This window comes from Corvus brachyrhynchos, unplaced genomic scaffold (genome assembly GCF_000691975.1).
Source record: "Corvus brachyrhynchos isolate BGI_N302 unplaced genomic scaffold, ASM69197v1 scaffold115, whole genome shotgun sequence".
NCBI classification, from domain to species: domain Eukaryota; kingdom Metazoa; phylum Chordata; class Aves; order Passeriformes; family Corvidae; genus Corvus; species Corvus brachyrhynchos.
The window spans coordinates 15,673,102-15,688,007 of record NW_008239553.1 but is presented as its reverse complement, the minus strand read 5'-3'; the positions used below and the strand labels follow the sequence as shown (position 1 = coordinate 15,688,007).

Sequence of the window (14,906 nt, the reverse complement as noted above, 5' to 3'; positions counted from 1 at the left end):
TGACAGTTACACTCATAGGGTTTTGCATGTTCTATGGCCTGAGTATTTTTCATTCAAAACAACTTTATTAACAATCTGAGAGCAGAGAAAAACAGGAAAAAAAAAATCCTGCTGTAAAAACTGACATCCTCCCTTTTTACTTTTTGCAAGAATTTCCTTTATATAAACCATTAGCAAAAAAAAATAATGTTTGGGCATGAGGTGGATGCACAGCATACGTGGTTGTTTTAGACAAGGGAAATTATGTACCTAGATGAATGGAAGTCCATGAACACCAAGCAGTTTAATCAAGTCAAAATTATTGTTGTCTCAATGAAGCACTTGGGATACTGTTTGAGCACCAGGACCTCAATATGTTAGGTACTGTACAAATAAAGCACAAGGACAACCCCTCTCCCTTTTTTATTTTTTTAACTGGCAGAAGCCCAATGTACCTCCATTGATTTCAGATGTATTAGGAAGGAAGGGCCTGATCCAAAGCTCACTGAAGTCAACCAAAGTCTCTTTCTGTTGATTTAACAGGCTTTGGATTAGTCCCTAAATAAGAACAGATTTTGGCTCAGCTAAAGGATTTCACTTAAGCCCTCTGCTTGTTCAAGCATCTAGCAGGAGCTAAGAGAACACTGCGGTCCTTCTGAGTAGGAGGCTGTGTTCATTCCAAACTATCCCCTTTAACAGATGTACAGGGTCAGGAGTCCCACGAAATGGAGAACCGTCAGTAAGTGGTGAATCTGAGGTGGGAGGAATTAGGAAGGAAGCTTCAAGCTGAAAAATTTTGATTTGTGCTATTTGTGCTATGTTCCATCCTCTTTAGGCAGGAGTGTAAAATTAGAGAGGGAGTTCATGTGAGTTTCCCAATTTTACGCTCGTAAATTATTTAAAACCTTAGCACCAAGTCCTGCAATAAAATTATATATGTGTATTTGCCACACTCACTCTGCTGAACTCCCTGCGAATGAGGGCTGCCTTTAGTCAAGGTATGACCAGCTTGCAGCTGTATGTGGAGAGGCCCAAGGAAAATTTAAACATATGTAACTACTTAAACAAGTGTCGCCAGAGTAAGCTGGTGGGCATAATGCAAGATTATAAAGAAAAGTGCACTCTTTACTTATTTAAGAATTAAATGCCAGGGTTGTCAAAAAATTTCATGGTACAAATCACATATTAATAGAGAATTTGCTGAATTCCCCTCTCTCGCTTTCATGGCTGCTCCACCAATCCTTGTCAGTTATAGCAAATGCTTTGTTTACACAAGAAAATAGAAGACCCCAATCCTAGCCTGTGCATGAGGAATGTATAGTGCCAAGGGTGTACAAAGGTAACCATCCATAAAATAATTTGAGCTCATTCCATGAGTTATGAGGCCAGCAGTTTAGGACAGCACTCAGTGCAAGTTTGAGCATCTGGAGTTAGCAATGGACTTCAGCCTCAGAGCAGCTGGGAAGTCAGTGAAGCAGGGGGAAACCACTTTGTCTTTCTCTTTCCTGGGCTCACTGGCCCGGCTGTAGGTAGGAATAGGGTCACCAGGGCCATTGTGCCAACTCTGCCACCAGACAATTTCCCTGTGTTAGCTCCTTATGCTGGGGTAAAGACAGCTTCACAAATAACCTAAAAACAGACAGGCTTTGGGGCTGTCACTTATAAACCACCCATATGTAGCAGTAGAAAACAAAGAATCATTTACTTTCTCCAACTCCACACCTACCTGAATTAATATATTGAATACAATCAAACAGAAGCAGTCAAATTCCTTTAAGTTTGAGTTTACTGCATAGCTTTATTCTCTCCAACAGAGAAATTTTCAAAACTGTTAGCATTTCAAGAAATTAACTGAACTGAGAGCACAAATTAATTTTCTCTGAAGCTCAATTTAACACATAAAAACCACCAGAGGAAAAAAATTATTCAAAACTTTGCCATGCAAATATAAAAAACCTGGTGCTTATTAACATTTGTCCTCTAGAATGCAGGGCATGATGAAGTTTTGTTCCAAAATATATTAGGAAGTATTAGACTATAACTATCTTTTTGTAGATCCTACATGTCTTAATGGCAGTAGTTCCTATGGGAATTATAAAAAAAACTAATAGGGTTTTTTTTTGTGTATTTGTTTTTTAAGATAAGAGAATTATGCTCTGGTTTCATTTATTTTGATGAATTTGACCCAAACTTTGCATATCTGAAAGCAGTAGCACCCCTGCTCTTGCTACCGATTCCATGCAAAAAGGATCAAGATCTTATGGGAATAGTGTCTCTTTTTCTCTCCTCTGAGAAGGAAGAACTGCTTTTAACTGACTCACACTGCCTTCCTTCAAACCTTCTCTGGAAAGTCCTCCACTGATTCATGAACAAAAGACAGATCTTTCATGAGTACTGCAACTGTGATCAAGACACCTAGTTGGTGCACTTTAAAATATTATTTTTAGGTTCTGTAGAAAGCCAAACTACTAAATCTAGATTGTTGCACTTATTAAGACTAAAAAAAGTAATAAACAACTCTAAAACAGCAACAAAAAATGTATCAACTCCCCCTCAAATGGATAAGATGTATTTCATAGTTAACAAAAAACACCTAAATAGGAAGTAGACTATTCATGATACTGCTGCCATCTCTGACGACCTAAGCTTTTATTCGTAGCAACCACTGCCTTTGCATATGCTGAAAACTCACAGGCAACAAAGCAGGAGGTATGCTACATCTTCTCATGCCAGGATGAGGAAAATCAATGTCCATGTTTAAAAGACAGAGCTATTGATGTGCAGGGTCACTAAGCATCACAACCTGTTCTATAGATCTAGAGTACTAAGGAATTCCTAAAGAAGGAAAAAAAGCCAACAGTGCATTTTATAAACTTGTTTAAAACCAAACCCTTGAGTCCCTAGGAGCTAAATATGAACACAAAATCCAAGTTTTCCTTGGTCTAGAGTTACTGTGCTTGTTCAGGGGGAGAGAAACAAAACCACTAAACAAGGAATACAATATATAATGATACAGTGATTTTTTAAACATTGAAAACACTTTAGACTTTTCGTCTTTACGGAAACATCGCTAAAGAAGTGGTGATGTGATCCATGCCATCCTTTTTTCACTACTTCATAAGTCTTGTTCATTAAAAACAAAGTTATAATACAAAGTTAAAAGATCAAGGCTATTTCATTCACATATTTTCACCTTTGTGGAAAAAAGAGGAAGTGTTTTTAAATAAACAATACAATAATTTACGAATTCAGTATATCCAGAGCTTATTTTATTAAATTCAAGGAGGCCAAGAGAAGAACACACCTGAATTTTCTACATAAACTTGCATTCCTGGAATATCAGAGCAGTCCACAACAACAGACGACCATTTCATACAATTCATGGAACTCTAGTGCCCATTGTACAGATGGGAAGAACACATGTCAGAGAGGGCACATAACTTACACAAGGTCCAGTCAGATCCAGTTCTGCACTTAGTTGCTCCTGGGTAGACAGACATACCTTTACTGCATGAGAAGCTGAGAAGCTACAGGGAAGCCCACCAAAATAACAGATGTCTTCCCAGCAACCATACTTGTTATTTGGATAATGCCTGCAGGTAGTGGGATAATTAAGGTGGCCGTCACTGTTTCCCTGTATTATCCTATCTTTATGAACACACTGCTTTTTTTATAGCTCACGTAACACCAGAAAGTTGCAAATCTAAATTTCTACATGTGTTTTCAGGCGTACTTTGTTATTCTTGCAAACATTTTTAAGTACTCTTTTACATTTACTGCATGCACAAAGACTTTCACAAAGCAGTAGAAACCACTGGTTAAAATGACAATCACTTATTTGAAGATGATATCCCAAATATATAGATACTCATCTGATTCAGTTTATCAAGACTTACATGTAGATGGCTTGATTTTTTAGTGAATGAAAAACCTATCTGAATCATACAATAACTTAAGTGAATAGCAAGGTAGAAAACAGGAGAAATTACTCACTTTAGCCTATATAGATCTTCCTGCAACCTCAGCTCCAGCTTTAACAACCTGTGGTACCTGTTACTAGAAATTACACTAAGAAAGTATATTTAGACACCAGACTTAGGTTTATTCATACCCCGCAATCAGTTACTTAAATGAGAAGTGATTTTATAAATTAAAAACAACATTTTACAGCAATTCAATATCAGAACGGTTTGAAAATTCAGAACTGTAGACAAATGTGCCAAATCACATTAAGATTCAGATAAACACAGCTGTCAAATCTTCTTCACCTGTCCTACTTCCCCTCCTATATAGATATAGAAGCTGCTCAGAAGCTGTAAGAATCAAGGAGTGGTTAGCACTCCTCAGGCAAGAAGACAAGGCATTCAGACAAAAGGCCAGCATACTACAATGTCTGGTGCCATAATGCAGTGTTTGATACTCTAGAGGGCCTTCAACAAGTACTGTACAGCAAAAAAATCAATCGAAAATCAGCATGATAACAGAGCATGAGTTGCCCTCTAATAGCCTTAAGCCCCACATGGCTACCAGGGTCCCTTTCCTTCACCAGGCTGCCCTGAGCTGGGTGAGCCTGCCCTCCTGCCCTGAGCACTCTGGATAGGTTGGTACCTCCTACCTATGGCTTTCCCCTTCATTCTGGTTCTGGTAGGGGTGAAGCTAATTTTCTTCACAGTGGCTACTATGGGGCCATGTTTTCTGTTTGTGCTGGAAACAGTGTTGATAACACAAGGGGTTTTTTTGTTGCTGAGCAGCCCTTGTACAGTATCACCAGCACAGAGGCTGGAGCACACAAGAACTTGGGAGGACACACACCTGGGGTAGGTGACCCCAGCTGACCAGAGGGATATCCCACACCATATGGTGTATTGCTCAGTGTATAGTGCTGTGGAAAGAGAAGGGGAAGATGCCCAGAGTGATGTTATTGTTGTCCCCTTAAGTCACCCTTATTCATGATGGAGCCCTGCTTCCCTTGAAATGGCTGAAGACCTGTCTGCTGAGGAGAAGTACTGAATTCATTGTTCTGCTTTACCTATTAAACTGTCTTTATCTCAACCCATTAGTTTTTTCACTTTTACCCTTCAGATTCTCTCCCCCATCTCACTGGCAGAGGGGAATGTGCAAGTGACTGTGTGGGGCTGAGATGACAGCTGGGGCTAAACCACAACCACCTTGCACAGTAAGGGAAGCTAACAATGGCTCTTTTTAACTTTTAAAAGTGGAATTTGATTTTTCTTGGCATAGATTTGAAGGCTGTCAGTTCTCTCTCTCTCTTTTGTTTTTCTTAAATAAATGTCTCCTCTAAGTAAACCTACTGATTTTGGACTGTAAACACCCTTAGCATTAAATAGATCCCTCCAATGCTATGGCTGAATATACAGAGGTGATTCCTCTGTCATGTTTAACAAGTACAACTCTAGACGTACAAGAGAAAGAAATACTGTTCAATTCCATGAAAATTGTTATGCATGCAACAAAACGGGCCTACAAATATTTCACTCATATGGTAGGTTTAATTTCAATATTTCTTTAATTACTTTCCAACAATGTCTGGTTTCTGTTGAATTTACGCTAGTACTTGGCATTTGATGCAACCCCAAAAAGATAAGATACATATGTCCCCTCTTCACAGTCTTGGCATTTTTACCTTAACTCAGGCATTGAAGAGATTGGTTTGAAAAATTACCTTGCTGATTAGCTGGGTTTTCTGGTAAATATATTGCCTTAACCCTTACATTTTGAATATGACATAAGGTATACAAACGTTCTGTCTGACTCAACAGCAACATATCATGGTTTAAGGAGGACATGTACACTCATCTCTGTGAGCAAAGAAAGAGCTAATTGGGAGTTAGATTCAGTGTGATTATCAGCTTGTTTATGATAAGGGAGTACTCTTCTGAATAGCACTGTAAATTCATTCCCTGATTGTGGTGTTAAACCACAACACACCCCTCCCCCCCCCCCCCCTTTTTTTATTTGGTTAGAAGGGGCTTTAAACTATTTTAAGCAGATGACAGTGTCATGCTTTGATTTTCATCCATCTTAAAAAATAAATCAGCTACATGAGCCTGATGTCAAATTTCACTTTCTAATCGGAGAAAGGCACATTTTAAGTGTTTACTATAAGAACACATTTGGGTAATTTTTCCCCATGTCATTATGAACATTAGACTGACCCAATTAATATGAAATGTTTCTATGCTGCTGGAACAGACCGTGTTACAGAAAGAGCCATTTGCACAACCTGTTCATGATTATGGGCCATAAGGACACAAAGATGGCATAGACATTTGTGGACCATCTGAATTCTTACAGGGGAATGGGAAAGAGGAAAAAAAAATTTTGTTAGCTGACTGTTGTGGGTCATGTTTTTTAATCCAGAGTATTGGACATGTAACACAGCAACAAGAGCTGATCATTTTGTTTAATCACCTTTTGGATCCGTGCCAGATGGTCTCTATTGAGAGCGCTGCAAACAGAGAGAGATGAACTGCGTCTAACATGCCACTAGAGCTTTCCCGTAAATGTCTGAGAACTGAATCCAACAAGAATTTAGTCTCAGAGCAGAAAGGGATACATTTAAAAACTATGTGCATTAACTATACTTTTCCCCATAGAATCCTCACTTGGCATGAATAATTTACCCTCTCTTATGCTAATGGGATCATGAAAGTATCCCTGTGTCTTTAGTGCAGCTATTCTCAGCTTTCAGTAATTACCCCACCCAGTGAAAATAACATGGCTCCTGCAGCTGAACGGCCTACCAGTACCTGGCAATTAGAAAGATCATGGCTGACAGAGGAGCGGTCCAGAGATGGACACACAAGCTTCGGCAGCCTGAGGAGCAGCTTGAAAAATTAAAAGCCTTCCACTGTGAACATTTCCGTAGTTGCTTAGGATCAACATGGAGAGCGCAGCTCCTGCAAGGGCATTCTTATTTTTTAAGATTGAGCAGCCCTTTACAGTATTCCAACGTCCTGTTCAGGCACCCTCATATTAAGAAATAGAAACATTTCTTAGTCATCAACAGTTAAAATAAAGCTTATGGCTTGGGTTTTTTTAATAAGAGCTGTCTTAATAAACAAGAGGGAGAGAATTAAAAAGTCAATTAATGAGTGTCTTTCGGTATCTGACAATTTTATCTGCTAACACAAAGGAAACCCTGTAGTATTTCATTAGTGAAAAGTTTTTATAAAACCATTACAAAGAACTAGGCTTTGACCTCTGTCCATAGCAATCCACATTAGGTAGTTCACTATGTAAAAATTATCAGGCTAAAACATCTGGGAAAGAAAGCTATGAAACAGCAGGGAACGTGGCTGGTTTATTGTTTATCTTTTGTTTATGAGGCAGTATTCAAGTTTAATTACTACTCTAAATTAAACTCTAACAGGCATCAGGAGACATCCCTTTACACAACTATGTTAAAAAAAAAATCCAGAGATTCCAACACTAGATCTTTCAAATAAATTGGTGCATATAGGAAGAAATTAGTCTGTAATAACACAGGAAGATATTTAAGCACTTAATACTGTATATTTGAATGTGTTGCATTTTGAAGCATTAATATTGTAACAAACATACAATTATAATTTACTGAATGGAATGTTATTTAGCATTTGGAGGCAGATTGGGTTAGGCTGAATAGGATCTGAGATGGAAAGAATGGCCTAAGGGGAAATCCTACCTTTTCATTTTGAAATACAAATACATAAATAAATATATATAAGCATACATACACATATAGGTATTTTAAAATACCCAGAAACATGAAGTCAGAGGCAAACCTCTCCACAGTAACAATCTTTTAAGTAAAATCATGTCATTTTTTTCTCTGAACATTCACATATAAAAGTTCACTATGAAGGAAAGAGTTCACTATGTTTACCGTAAGTGACCAGTTTTAGATGAACTTAGCTGTAGGAAAAAATAAAAGTTGAAAGCAACTAGCAAAAGATTATTCCAGATGGCATCTGTCATATTGTATTTAGGGTTATTTTAAAGAGATTACTGCCACTATGAAAACATCCCATTGACAGAGTTTTACTAGGCTGCATTTGAAACCCCGGCAAAACATACTACAAATATGGAAGTAAATGTGTATGTAGATTTTTATCTACATCTAAGTATACAAACCTACATGGATTAAAAGGTAAGAGTGAGATGAGTAACTTCAATATAAGTATAATATTTTAAACACCACACACACACTCTCTAAGCTTTAATTTAATTAAAGGTGAGGAATTTGCTACCAGCCTGATTATTAGAAAACTGCATAGTGAAGTGAAGATTCACTATGAAATTTTAATGCTACTTATTGAATAGTGGGTAAGGACACACCTCTTTTTGCATTTATTGTTTAATTGCTGGAGTCGGCAAACATTTATTTTTTCTTGCAATAGACAGAAATAAAAGAAAGGATGGGAGGATACCAAAATTTGACTATATTTAGCCAAGCTGGTTCTGGCATGATCATGGTTAATGTGCATGTGGTGTGCAGTGTGAGCTCAGCAGTTACTGGGCCAACTGTCTCAGTATTTCTGGGAATTCTGCCTATTCACAGTGCAGGGATTGTTCAATTGCTGCAAAATGTACAAAATGAATTTTACAAAAATGAATTGTAAGGAAGGCCCCATTACAACGATTTTACAGCAAAGATGTCAACATCAATTTTTCTTTCATGCATAGCTAATGATTAAAACAACATATTCCATTTGCCTAAGAATTTATTTCTTATTGGCACATCAAAATATTGAAATACAAAGTTATCTTTACTCTATTGTTCAAACCATGAAAAAATAAAGCAAACTTGGCAAGAAATACTTAAAACAAAGGCTCATCAATATTCTCCAATTTGTCAACATCTCAATTACAGCAATGGAAAAAATGTAAATTTCATGTGCTTTGAACACTAAGGGGTCTATTCTTCTGTCAGTGCACATGCGTAACTCCCATCACCATTAATGGGAATTACTCATACATATCAACACAAGGACGGGCCCCTCAAACTTGAAAGGAAAAGATGAATTAATAAGGGCTACTCGCTTCCTGTATCTTCCTCAGTTGAAAAAAGTCATTGTTCTTTAAGAGTTTTTCATACTTCATACAGTTCACCTTTATGAGAACTGTGCCTTCTGAAATAATGCATCTCCAGTGAAGCATTATTTATTAGCAAGTTTGATTTTTCACAGTCTGGATGTTTGAGCCTTTCTATCAGGAATTTCCTTTCTTACAGAAGGCAGCTCTCTCCCAATAAAACCATACCCTATCATTTTATAGGTAAAAATACAAAGGAATAAAAATGTGTTCTGAATCCTTATGATGAATATGCATACTAGCTTCAGCAGGCTTACCATACTTACAGAACTAGGAAAAAGAAGTTTTAGCATTAGCTTTTGGGTTAGCTTCCAAAGATTTAGCATGAACATGTTATTTTTTAATTGCTGCTAACATCAACATATCCCTCTCCTTTTTCTAACCACTGGAGTTTGGTTCTAAGATTTGTGTAGTGCCAGTAGAGTTTCTAATACTAGGATAGACATTTGGGCTTTATCTCCTAGTCTTGTAAACAAATTTGACTTGCATACTATTTTTATTATAAGATGGTATATACTGAATAGGAAATATACTACCTAATTTTTCCAACAAGCATCAGTCCAGAGAGTTAACCTGTGATGGATGCTTCACTTCAGTTAATATCTTAGTTGACTTTGTCCTGAACCAGAGCATGGAGTCTTTGCCAAAGAAAGCTATTGTGGACAGACATCAAGCTGGCACAGAAGTGCTTCTAAACTACTTTGAGATTTGCCCTAGAGAGTAGCCTCAGATATTATTTATAAAGGGGCAGATCATTCAGCACAAGTAGTTACATAAAAAAAAAAAACCAACAACCAAAAAAAAAAACCAAAACACAAAGCCAAAAAAGCCAGACAACAATGAATTACTCACTCACATGCATAAAGCAAAGTAGATGTGATACTCATTTATATTTTTACTGCTCCATAGCCTATAAGAATTTTCTTATCTCTGGCTTCTTACTTATGATCAAGTTTGTCACCCCAGGTCTAATCCTAAAAAGATGCTGACCTTCCTGAAATATCCTGAGGGAAGACTTGGATGGATCAGGCCCTTTGAGTGAGTGAACTATGAATATGACAGATCAGGTATACAATCCTGGTATCATAAAATGTGAAACTGAAATTATTCCCTGGTGCTTTCCTGTAGACCACATGTTTTTAAACCTTAAAAAGATTTACTTCCCATTTTTCATGCATAATCTGCTGTATTCATTATTTGCAATATCCCATAAAGAAATTAAATAGGAATTAAAGTCTGGGACATCATATCCATCACTGTGGTACAAACTGATGCCAAATTCTAGAAGTCATTTAGCCTTTTATGTAAAGGCAGTGGCTGTTTTCACTTTGTTTCACAAAGAATAAAGAAAACACAATACCCCAGAAGACTTTCAGATGTGTTTTTTCCTCTCCAAAGAAAAGGGTGGATGATAAAGCTACACACACCTTTTAATCTTCCACTTAGAGTTTTTACACATATATTCTTTGGCAAAAACCCCAGGGTCTTCTCTTTCCCCTCCCCTTCTCTCACCCCCTTTCCTGCCATCTCCCCTGCTATAACTCAGCTAACCCAACAGAACCAGTCAGTTTTAAATTTCAGTTGGGACCCCGGTGACCTGTTAATGAATCTACAGAGAGGAGAAAAACTCACAGTGTTGAGTTATGCCTGGTGTTGCTAGCTGACTTGGAGTCAGAAATGCTTGAAGCGTTAACGTAATTGCAAGAATGTGAAAAATGAAGCGTTGGGCTCCTGAGCAAAGCGAAAGGTCAAAGCAAGCCCTACACAAAACAAGTCTCTGGAAGATGGCCTCATTAGACCATTAAATCAGCTTCTCCTTTTTCTCCTTTGTAAGATGTTTAGAGTGTTTTATTTTTATTATTGGATACATTTAACTCTTTCCAGGGCAGGCAGAAAGTTGATCAGACCTACTACATAATTACTAATCTTTAAAATAGTATTATACAGCATTGATTTGCATTTGTGGATCTGAACTGGGATAAAGTCAATAAATGCTTGGTGGATTACAGATCACTACTACTTTGGTTTGCCAGATGATCAGTATGTTGTATAGCTTAGTTTTCTGTTGAACAAGTGAGGTGACATGCTAAGAACAACATAGACACTAACCACTAATAAAATTAGGATAATCTTTCAACATTTACTGCCTGAAGGCCCTTTACTTAACTCTTCCAATGCCAGCATGTTTCTAATAATACCAAACAGAGACTAGATTAACCCTTTTGGTGCCAAAGGGCAACCATGCAATGTAGAGAAGAGACTGTCCTCCATAAAGAGACAAAATGCCTATACATTTTTTACTTGGTTCAAACTGTAAGAATTATGGAAGGACTCTTCCAGGTAATAAATATCTCTACCTCATGCAGAGAAAGTCTGCAAAAAACAGTCATCACTCACCCAAATCCTTTCCATCTCCTCCGTCCCCAAAAGAAAATAAAAGAAAATAATAATTGAAAAAAAAAAATAATCACAGGATGCACATCGTAGACTTAAGGCAAAAGCAGAGACCCCTGGAAAGAGCGCTCTCAAAAGCCAGAAGAGCCTGGTTCTAGGATGAATCAATCTCTGCTGCCACCAGGCATTAGTGGAGAAGACTGTAAGTTGCTAATGTAACCCAAGATTCTCTAATGAGCTCCCATTTCCAAGAAATCCTTTGGGGCAAGTGGAATACTTGAAGCAGCATTTGTGGAAGCTCTTGGCAAAACTGGAGGGAAACCAAGCTGACCCAAGTAAGTAACTGGACTGGAATAGCTCAAGAGGGCATCTGTCCTTCTTGGCATTGTCTGGGAACAGCTCACTGCCAGATCAGGAATCATAAGGCAAACTCTGCCCCCCTCAAGAAAGCCTAAGGAAAATTCAAGACAGACTTCACTCTCTTTAGTCTTTCCCAGGACTGAGAGGGGGAAGAGCAATCCAGAGCCATCTCCAATGGGAATTCTGCTGGTACTGCAGAATCATCTTTCAGCTGCCAGCAGCTGAATGGAATGGTGATTTGCCACTGGACGTCTGCTTCCCTTTAGAGGGCCCAGCTGAGCACAAAGGGAAACATACCAGCCATGTTTTACCCTGCTACACTGGACAGCACTAGTGACTGATTTGTTCCTCTTCTGCAGAAATGAATAACAGGTTTGTTGAAATCATATATATTAGCAGAAACCTGTTTCCAAAGGAAAGTTGGTGCAGTAATCATCAACTGCTTTTTCTAATGCTTAGCAATATTTCCCAAGCAACCTGAGTTACATGACAAGGGATCAGAGACTATGAAATGCAAGATCCCTGGATATTGATAAAAGGGATTTCTTTATATCAAGCACGGCTCAACAAAGGAAATTTTCCAATTTCTAAGGGATTCCTGGGGCAGAGGTATGAGGAAACTTCCTCCCTAGGGGTGGAATGAAGATGGCAGACCACTCGAAGGAATCATTTTTAAGCATGCAAATCATGTGCTACACCAAGCACTTTAGCTACACTATACCATGTAAACATTTGATCAACAGTAACACCTATGGCCAGCCAATAGGCATAACACCAATATGCTGTTTAGCAGTCAAGCTCTCCCTATCATTAATGGTTGAGGCTGCAGTGGTTCATGCTGGGTCTTGTACAGCTCCAATTTAATCCCATAGCAAAAAACCCTTGTGACTCATTTTGGAGTTGGATCACACCCTGTGCCATGGCCGCTTTCTATCAGCAATAAGATTACAAATGTATAAACAATTCTTACAAATAGGAGACAAACCCAAACCACTCTACTAGAAACAAACTTTGCAAGTTCCTAGAATCGCAACGGGTACAACACCAGATCATCAGACAGATGAGGGAAACTGGCTCTGTGCCAAGCAGTGGGCCACATAAGAGACATCAAATCACATATCTGTGATTCTAAGCATGGCAAATATAATGGTGGGAAGCAGTCTGCAGCATGAGAATAGTCAAAGCAGCTCTAGCCCTGAAGGCTTCTACCTTCTTCAGTTCTGGGATCCTGCAAGGCTAGTTGGATGTCAGCCCTGTAGTTGGCTCTGCTGGGCATGTGGGGGGAAAGACAGGCAAAATACTGCAGGTGAAGGAGAAACATCTCCTGGTGAGACCATATCATAAGACCTTATAGAGGTAATGTCTCTCGCACTAGCAGAAGCTTACCATGTTTACAAAGAAAACCAAGAATGGAGTCCACCTTAAATTTTGGACTTAAAAAAAAAAAAAGAAAAAAAGAAAAAATCAGCTCTTGAGTCAAGATCCAAGAATGACAGCAGGCCATCTTTACCCAACGTTTAGCACTGGAGGCTTGACTCTTACACCTTCTGGAGTCACTTATTCTTCTAATGAGCACATGTAAAACACTATCATAACAGAATGAGAGCCTTTGACACTCACTCAGCATGGATGCAGATGACCACACATAAGGTGCAATGCAGTAGGAAATAAAACAAAAAACCCTGAAATAATAATCAAACCTTCTGAACCCTGAGAAAGTTTCACTCTATATAGATATAGAAGAGGTTTTGCAGTTCAGGTATATCTCTATTTACCATTCAGAATTCAGATTTTCAGAATCAGGAAAAAATATGTACAAGCAAACATTTCAAGAAACATTTTTCTGTACAATTTGGGGCTTGCTTCTACTTTATATAATTTAGCAGCTTCATAACGCCACATAGAAGTCCCTTTCCCAGAAAAAACTGCAGGTTAAACTCTTTAACCCATCTTTAACTCAAACAACTGCACCGCAGCTGGAGAGTATGTCTGTCATTATATTTACTTACACCACACAAAAATAAACTGTAGATAACCAAATTTGTAAAGGAATTGGCAGAACTAATCAATTGTTATTACAAAGCTTGTTTGAAGATTAGATATTTCACTTTGAAATAATAATAAAATGCAGCTAAGTGGGTTAGGAAAAGGAAATACCGTCTCCCTAACTTACAGCTGATTATACTGCAAGTCTGCCACTCCATGTTTACTCTAAGGCAGATGTACTGATATAATGAAAAAAGCTGGAGTTATTTTAGTCATGCCTACTTTGTGGAGGGAAAAAGTTTGACCTTTTACCTTGCTCGCTGCTGTTGTCTCCACTCTGGGAAGCGTGGCCCCCGCTGGAGGGCCCTGGTGTGCCTGCCGAGTGCGTTGAGGTTGCATCATCGTGGTCTCTCCAAGATGAAGGATTCTGGTGTCAGAGTGCCAAGGAATTTTTTCCACGATTCCCATTCCAATAGCAAATGAAGAACAGAAAGCAAACCAGGAGAAGAGGGGAGGAAGGGGAAGAAAGTATACACATTAGCATTTGTGAAATGTGCCAAACACCTATACTATTTGCACAGTGTAATAATTCTTCAGCAAAGGCAAGCAGAGGAGATACAAAGATTTACTTGTTAACACATAAGACAGATTTTTTTTCTTTTTTAAACTTTCCACAGAGTTGTCTGGATTTAATTGTTTGAGTAGTACTGCATAACAATATTTCAGGAGAGACAAAAAACCTGTAAATACAGTTTCTCACTGAGCTCTACAGGGTAGTGGAGGGGCAGGGGAGGGAAGAGCATCTACCTACATAGTTTATGATACTAAGTGCTCTCATTAGGATCAGGATAGTTGGTATGCAAACTATCTCCCCACACTTTGTTTTTCCACACTGACTACAGCTGTGAGGGGAGAATAGGAGGGAAAATGTTTCAAGAAGTACAGGAGAACATGCATGGGAGAGGAGTGTGCCCTCATTCCCTAACCCCTCTGTCACCCATTTAAATGCTGGAAAAACTTCCAACAAGATCAAAGTTTTGAGGGGAAAAAGCAAGCTTTCTCTGAAAGACATTATATACCAGGAAAGATGC

General features: G+C 38.4%; 1 protein-coding gene across 1 annotated transcript in view; it reads right to left on the bottom strand.

Moving 5' to 3' along the window:
- MEIS2 (Meis homeobox 2) overlaps positions 1–14,906 on the bottom strand; it is a 173,808-nt gene that overhangs the window by 143,407 nt on the left and 15,495 nt on the right. Inside the window, exon 7 of the mRNA XM_017741632.1 lies at positions 14,128–14,242. Coding sequence (XP_017597121.1) covers positions 14,128–14,242 — 115 coding nt within the window. The remainder of the gene's footprint in view (positions 1–14,127; positions 14,243–14,906) is intronic.